The sequence below is a fragment of the Centroberyx gerrardi genome, chromosome 2 (genome assembly GCF_048128805.1).
Source record: "Centroberyx gerrardi isolate f3 chromosome 2, fCenGer3.hap1.cur.20231027, whole genome shotgun sequence".
NCBI classification, from domain to species: Eukaryota; Metazoa; Chordata; class Actinopteri; order Beryciformes; family Berycidae; genus Centroberyx; species Centroberyx gerrardi.
Window position 1 is genome coordinate 6,065,985 of NC_135998.1, and position 8,738 is coordinate 6,074,722.

The 8,738-nt window shown below is 39.3% G+C and overlaps 1 protein-coding gene across 1 annotated transcript in view; it reads right to left on the reverse strand.

Moving 5' to 3' along the window:
• Positions 1-8,738, reverse strand: part of cntfr (ciliary neurotrophic factor receptor) — a 330,551-nt gene that overhangs the window by 71,512 nt on the left and 250,301 nt on the right. Inside the window, exons 5-6 of the mRNA XM_078286337.1 lie at positions 5,511-5,628; positions 3,435-3,601 (exon numbers count right to left, since the gene is read on the reverse strand). Of these exons, the coding sequence (XP_078142463.1) occupies positions 3,435-3,601; positions 5,511-5,628 (285 nt within the window). The remainder of the gene's footprint in view (positions 1-3,434; positions 3,602-5,510; positions 5,629-8,738) is intronic.

The window sequence follows — 8,738 nt, forward strand, 5'->3', positions numbered from 1 at the left end:
GAAAGCTTTAAGTTATCGTTTGATGAGTCTGGAGCTTGCTTGAGGGTGCGCCTTGTAACTGTACCCACATAACACACACACACACACACACACACCACACACATTTGAGCACACATACACACACACGCACAATCTCATCTCATCTAATTTCATCCCAGCTTTGGTTGGATGAACAAGGACAGTTGAGAATCGTCTTACTCCCACTCAGAATTCAGAAGTGCACCAGGAAGCATGAAATTGTTTTATTTATTTACGATCTGCCTCATTGTCCCTGTAAATGAATGTGACTTACAACTTAGAATGGTATGAGAAAGACTCTTAACGATGCAGGGAAGGAGAGGAGGAGAGGAGAGGAGAGGAGGGGAGAGGAGAGGAGAGGAGAGGAGAGGAGAGGAGAGGAGAGGAGAGGAGAGGAGAGAGGGGAGACAAGCAGTGTAAAAAAGAGAAGAAGAAAAAATAAAAGAAAGAAGATGAGCGGAAAGGAAGGGAAGAAGAGGAGGGGAGAAGAATGGGCTGATGAAGAAAAAGGAAAAGGCGTATATAGGGGGGAGAAGAGAAAAAGAGAGAGAAAGTGTGAGGATAAGAGTGTAGGGAAAAAACAGATGACGGGAGGAAATAATGGATGAGAAGAGCGAGAGAGAAAAAAAACAGCGAGTTTAAAAAGAAGGGCGTATGCGGGAAAGAAGAGAAAAGAAAACAAAGAGAAGAAGAAGAAGAAGAGTGTTTTTTGCAATCACCTATAGTCGCGGGATATTTCATCGGCTAAGTCGCTAATCCGGCTAGCATTAGCATTTTCATGAGTCCTGTGTCCGGGGCTTGGCGGAGCATGTCACCGTCTCATTTGGTTACTCACACACACACGCGCACACACACACACACACACACACACACACACACACACACACACACACACACAGAGTCTCTCTCTCTCTTTCAATATCTCACCCTCTCAACCGACACGCTCACACACTCACTCCTTACCCCGTACTAAACATATAGGGGGTGTGTAGGTGCGTGTGTGTGTGTGTGTGTGCGCGTGTGTGTGTGTGTGTGTGTGTGTGTGTTTATGTGACACGCCCACCCCTTTCGCACTCTAAGCGATACAAGAGAGCTGAGGACTGCCGGCGACACTTCAGTTATCTATCAAAGCGCTCCTCATTCCTTCTTTAAAATGAATTTCTCCTCTCCAATGCTTTCCAATCCGAGTCAGTTATGAATTCTAAGCGCCCGGCCTTTTATTATGTAGCCTCCTGCAATCTAAGACCCTCACAATCCAAAATGCACTTTTTCAAAAATACTTCAATGACTGCACTTTTCTTCAATATCCCATGACCGGGATGGAAAATGTATAAGAAAATGAAATAAATAATGAAGACAACTAACCTGGCCATTTATTACGGCGAATATGATGGAAAAGTGTTTATTTGGCACCTGGCGTTTGGCTCATCAGCCGCTTTTGAGTGAAGAAATAGAGCATTGATTTGTGGCTCTCTGTCCCTGCATGCCCCGCCCGGCCCAATTAATTACTTTTAGCTGCAGAAATGGGTTGAAAGTAGCGTGTTTGTATTATCTAGTGCATTTAATAATGACATGAAGAAAAAGGGGGCACACTCAGTGAGTTTCTGGCAAATGGACTATGCTGATGGTTTAGGGAAAAAAAAGCTCTGCACTCTCCTTTCAACTGGGTGACATTTATTTGGCCGTTGAAAATTCAATTTCTTTTGTCTTTTTGGCACAGAGCAGCGCTCTTGGTGCAACAAATCTCTGAGGGAAACCAGAAGTGAATGAAATCAGTCATCTGCGGTCAAATAAATGCATTAACATTGTTCAAGGGTTGGCGTTCTTAAAAGGGATGCCTTGAATTTCTGAGTTTCAGTCGTATTTTGTCTTTGTCAAACTACGGGGAAGAAAGATTTCATATTTGCCGTCTCGGCTAAGTTCAAAAAAGCATTGTAAGTGCACCTTAATGAGAAATACTCTGCGGCTTGAATGAGTAGCGCTAAAATATGGCAGAAATTTTCAAAATGAATGTATCCCCTTTAAACTTTTTGAGCCTTGAACCCAAATTTAAACAATTTAGCCTTGCCCCGGGGCACAAGCTCATCAGAAACCATACGAGTGCTTTCAGCATGTATCTGTGGACCCAAAAGAGATAAGCCTGCAACCCGTTTTGGACCCAGACCCCCAGTTTTGTTCAAGGCCACATCAGCAGTGGCGGTGGAAACGGCTAATATAACACCAGCCAACTAACAGACAGCTGAAAGTGATGTTGAGCTTTGGTAATACCTTGGGTTGTGTATCTTCCTCCATGATAAAACCCCAAAATCAATGATTCTGTGATCTGTTGCTCCGGTAGAGGAGACTGGAGAATTGTGTTTTCTTCTCTCTCCATTCACTGCCATTGTATGGAGGAACAGTCTGAAAATCACTTCTAGCACATAAACGAACACGAACAAAACAGATTCTGACAATATATAAAAAACTAGTCATTCTGCTTATTTTTTTAAGTGAATCGCTTTCTTTATGTTTATTAAACCTTTCAGTGTAACACTGAAATTCTTTCGACTGGATTTCGATGTTACACTTGTTGGTTTAATAACAAAGAAGATTCACCTAAAAAGAATTCAGCAGAATGACTAGTTTCTCTATATATTGTCAGTATCTGCTTTGTTCATGTTTGTTTATGAGCTAGAAGTGTGATTTTTTTAAACATTACTATTTTGTTCGTTGCATCGGCATAAGTTTCCTCCAACCGCATTTCGGTGTTACACTTGTTCAAACTGAAAGGTTTAATAAACATAAAGAAAGCGATTCACTTAAAAAAATATTCTGCAGAATGACTAGTTTCTTTATATATTGTGAGAATCTGCTTTGTTCGTGTTCGTTTATGTGCTAGAAGTTGGATTTTTTTAAACATATTATTTTCTTCGTTCCATCGGCATAAGTTTCCTCTGACCAGATTTTGGTGTTTCACTTGTTCAAACTGAAAGGTTTAATAAACATAAAGAAAGTGATTCACTTAAAAACAATTCAGCAGCATGACTTTTTAGTCATACTGCTGAACTAGTTTCTTTTTATATATTGTCAGAATCTGCTTTGTTCGCATTCATTTATGTGCTAGAAGTGTGATTTTCAGACTGTTCCTCCATACAATGGCAGTGAATGGAGAGTGAGAAAAAAAACACAATTCTCCAATCTCCTCTACCAGAGCAACAGATAACAGAGAATCACAGATTTTGGGGTTATATCAGCTACTCAACCCAAGGTACTGCCAAAGTTCAGCAGCACTTTAACGAAACAGCAGAATCAGGCAGATCAGCACACAACAAAGACAGAAACAGAACGGAAAATAACAACTAAAACAATAAAACAAAAGCAGCAGCAGCAGCAGCACAACGCAGCAGCGTGACACATGGACCGGACCTCCGCCTTACCTATACTGGACTCCTCGAAGGAGATGGTTTTAGAGGCTCTTCCCAAGGCGTTGACCGCTGTCACGTTCACCCGGTAGGGGAAGCTGGAGAAAACCTCAGGGAAACGCACATGACAGCGGTTCTTATGGACCGAATCTTTCTGCACTTCCAACGGACGCTGGTTATGGCTGGAGAAGGAGAGAGAGAGAGATAGATAGATAGATAGATAGATGATGGGAGTGGAATGAGAGAGAGAGACAGAGAGGATACTGGTCTTATATTTAAGTTTGCATATTGTACACTTATTTGTTTGCTTAGAAGGAGATAAAGGTACACATAAATCATAAATAAGGAGAGGCAGAGAGAAAAGAATGAGCTTAACCAGTGTTTTTTTTTTGTTTTTTTTTATGGACTGCATATCACACCTCAAAGCACAATAATATGCTTTACAGGCATATGTACACACTCTCAATTGTTTTTCTCTTTCTCTCTCTCTCTCTCTCTCTCTCTCTCTCTCTCTCTCTCTCTCTCTTTTTCTCTATCAAAGCCATGAACCAAAAAAAAAAGCAATCCAGTAATGTAAAAATCTCTGTCAGTAATAAAAATTAAGTGAAGCGGACACTTGTTCTTGACCCCTCTCGCAGAATAATGGGGGGATTGGGCTTTTGTTGATTTGGGTTGTCATTATCCAGGGGCGAATGGATAGCACACACACACACACACACACACACACACACACACACACACACACACACACGCATACACACACACACACACACACACACACACACACACACACACACACACATACACAAAGATGTTCATAGACAAATACACACCATGTGCACCCACACAGACACTCAAAAATGCAGAGAAGCACCTCCCAAAATGCATCAAGACACATAAACAGACACACACATATAATGTCACACAGAATATCTACATCTAGCGTGTACACAGACACATGTATGTATGTATATCTTTGACACTTGACTTTCCAGGTTGATAGGCAAACCTGTTCTTGATTATTCATTAACAAATAAGAAAGAAAAGGAGGAGACAACCTGTGCGACATGTGCTTTGACAAAGACAATATGTTGAAACCAAGCGGCTAAAACCACGGGTGAATTTTGACGCCAATACTGAAGTGTCAGCAAGCGGCAATTCCTCTAACGTCCACTAGAGGCTCCAAAAAGACTCCAAACCGCCCAACTGACCACAACCCAACTTCTGCTAAAAATATAAAGTCAATAAATCTTTTTCAACAAGAGGTTATGGCCTCAGTAGCTAATTTTACTTCTTCTAATGTGTGTCCTTATGGCGATTTTCAAAATAATTGCGTCATTAACCGGATATAACGGATATAAAACGGGGTTGTTTTCCTAGTGACTGACAGGTCGCCTGTCCGGTGATTGACAGGTCGCCGATTACGGGCCAATAGCAGGCGGAGCTGCCAATAGTGGGCTCCACCCTCTGCCTTGCTTTGGCTGCTCCGGCTCCAAAAAATGTCAATATGGCAGCTTCAAAACGGCCCTTCAGAAGCCAATGGGCTTTTTACAGTCTATGGTTGAAAAGCGTCAGTTTTTAACAATACAGAGAGCTATTTTAAGAGAAATAATGTCTTTGGAAGTTGCTGTCCTCACTGAGTGAGAATTGTCTTCATGTTACTGAGACTTTTTGACAAGCACTCCTATCCCAAGAAAATACATTTTGTTGCGCCGGCACAATACTACAAATGAACTGGGGTTACATTATGTCATTTAGCAGACACTTTTGTCTGAAGCGACTTACAATAAGTACATTTTGTCAACAGTAATCAAACCGACCGTATATCACAGTCTTCATCAGCTAAGCCTTCAATATGAATAAGTAGCATTTGTAGAATCAGAGTTTTTTTTTTCTTATTAACAAGGTTATTAACACTATTTTTTACAAATTCGGGCTAGTTTTCTCCACCACAAAATACTAGAAATAAGCTTTTAAACACAGATTTTTCAAATTTGGGGCTAGTTTTCTCCATGACATCCTAATTTAGACAGAAAGAGATGGAGAAATAACACACACACACACACACACACACAAACCCAGTGCACTTACTGTACGTCCACTTCAAAGTCAGTGGGGATGTACGTCGAGTGCTGCTGGTGCCAGCTGCAGTAGAAGCCTTTAGGATAGGTGTTGGACCGACAGGTGACTGTGGGCTCCCCGGGGGGCGCTGGAGAGAGAGGGAGAGAGAGAGAGAGAGAGAGAGAGAGAGAGAGAGAATATGAAGGTAAACCATTGAAACACAACCAACTGAAACAGTCACACTTTTCACAGTCCAATGTTGATACACTAAACTTCCTATCTAGTGACTATAATGTCTCACTCAAACATCTACTGAGTTTCAAGTGAAACTCATAATTGTGTGAAAAGCAGTCTAGAGATATTCAATGTCTGGGCTAGGGTTAATCTTAGGTTTGGGGTTAATGTTAGAAATAGGGTCAGGTTAGGGTTGGGGTTGGGTTCAGGTTAAAAAATGGGGTTCGGTTTACATAGTCTGTGGAGATTTACCAAATAGGCAAATGACACTTTGTTGAATTTTTACCTTTTGTCACCTGATAGTTGATTGTTTAGGTTGTAGTTTTTGGATAGTCATTTGATTATTATTGTCATTGGATTTTAATAGTTTTATATTGTTTACCTTCATAGTTTTTTTATAGTTTTTTTTATTTATGCTGCCATTTTGGCCAGGTCTTGCTCGAAAAAGAGATCATTGATCTCAAGTGACTACCTGGTAAAATAAAGGTTAAATAAAAATAATATGTATATGACCTTATATCTTTTCTGCTCTATATTTATTACCTTATTACTTTCCCTGTACTTGTTCTGCCATTGTACTGTACATTGCTGCTGTGACAATCTTAATCTTAATCTTATAAAGTGTTACCATTCAAACTTCTAAAACATAGAGAGACATAGAGAAACAGAGAGAGAGAGAGAGAGAGAGAGAGAGAGAGAGAGAGAGAGAGAAAACAGATAGGGAGATCAACATATCAGACTAATACAGATAACATCCATCAAAAGCAAAACAGTTATGTGTAATTGCTCATTTCTTCATTGAATAATTTATTCTTAATTGAGTATTTCATTAAAAAACATTTTTAAAACAATTTTTAAATTAAATTACATCTGCAGTTTCTGTTATTAGTTATGGCTTTGAATTAGTTTAGCTGTGATTGCTGCTGTTGTTTTACTGTAAACCACGATGGGAATGTCAGAAAATGTTATCATGAATAACTTTAAATTGGATTCAGAGAGAGAGAGAGAGAGAGGGAGAGAGAGAAAGAGAGAGAGAGAGAGAAAGAGAGAGGGAAAGCAACAGAGGCGGAGAGACAGATACGGCACTGTAAAAAAAAGTAAAAATCGAGAATATATTTCGAGAAAAAAAGTCATAACACTGTTGTTGTTTACAGAAGAATTCACAGTATGCTCAGTTATGATTACTTTGCTCAGTTGCAAAAGTAGTAGGGCTTTTATTTTGAAAAGAAAAATGCTCTTTGGTGACAAAACCGGAAATGAAACTGTGGCTAGTTTCACTGCACTGAGAATGTTGGCAGCTCAGTCCCTTATATTTCGTCTTTTTTCTGGAAGTATTATGACTTTATTCTCAAAATATTTTGACTTTTTGTCTCGAAATATTACAACTTTTTTCTCGGAAACTCGATAATCTCATAAAATATGTTGCGTTGTTAGAGTTTAAACTCCCCAACAGTATATAGAGCAGTTAGACCGACAACATTAAAATACTTCTTACAGGTTAACTTTTACTTTTGATTCTTAAGTACATTTTACTGCTAATACTTCTATACTTTTACTTAAGAAAGCTTTTGCATACAGGACTTTTATTTTTAATGGAGTATTTTTCCATTATGGTATTGCTACTTTTACTGAAGTAAAGGACTTGAGGACTTTTTCCACCACTGGGAGAGGAGAGTAGATTTGGAGAGAGGAAGAATATTGGAGAGGCAGAAGAAGAAAAAAAAAAAAGAGTAGGGAGAGAGTGAGGGAGGGAGAGAGTGAGGGAGGGAGGGAGGGAGGATGGGGAAGGAAGAATTGGAGAGAGGAAGGATATTGGAGTGGTAGAGCAAAAAAAAAAAAAGAGTGAAAGAGGCTGGACAGAAAAAGTGATGTTGCGCCAACTCTGGCCTCCTCCAAGATTAGGGTCTTTTCTTCTCTGGCCAGTCAGGCGTTCACTCGTCTGCCACTCCCTCCTTCCTTCTCTCTCTCTCTCTCTCTCTCTCTCTCTCTCTCTCTCTCCCTCTCCCTCCCTCCCTCCCTCTCTCTCCACAGCTCCCTGTCAGCTTCCTTATCACTCTGCTCTATGTAGATCTGTAATGTGTGTGTCTAGAGTGACATTTACAGTCTGCTGTATCACTGTTGTACTGGGCTTTTATTAAATATCATATATCCGCCTCTGATACCATGGAGGTTCCTCACATTTTATTTATTTTATTTAATTGCTCAATGTTTTTCTTGTAAATTGACCAGAATAACTGGGTGAAAAGTCATTTTTTCGACATAAAAATGATCAAATTTAAAGATCTTCAATATCAGCTCAAAAGATCAGCTCCAACACTGAAAAACTGACAAACTTTTATCTTGGTTCCAGACTTATCAAGCTTATTTTAGGATTTTTTTTAGTGAAATCATCTCACTGCACTGGCAGATAATTTTACCGGTATCAACAAATTAGACTTTTTTTCCAGGAGAATGTAACTTGTTTCAGGATGTTTACTTGGTAAAAGTGAAATTGTCTTGGAGAAAGTTTATTGTTTCAAGATTTTCTTCATTGTTTTATGATGATTTCTTGAAAGAAGTCATATTGGCATGAATCAAGTTTAAATTTAATGAAACCAGCAAGATTATTTGCCAGTGCAGTGAGATAATTTGACTAAAAATATCATGAAATAAGCTGATAGGTCTGGAAACAAGATGAAATCACTGGACTGGACTGGTGAATACAAACATATTGGTATATTGGTCGAACTCTAGTGCTTTATTGGAATTACATTGGAATTCCTTACATTGCAGAAGCAGAAGATGAGTATACAAATTACTTTCACTATAGAACAATAAAAAACAATGTGAATAGATTAGTTATTCTTCAATTGCCTATCACATTTTGTGGCTAAAATTGACAGATAAACTTTTTTAAGGTCTGTTTGTACGACCAGGCTGTCCACTGAGTCTATATATTGTCAGAGATTTTCTTAGTTTTCTGTCTGTCATGATGGTCAAATATTCTGCCGCTGTGTACTTTCTGCTTAGAGTCAAACAGAAGTC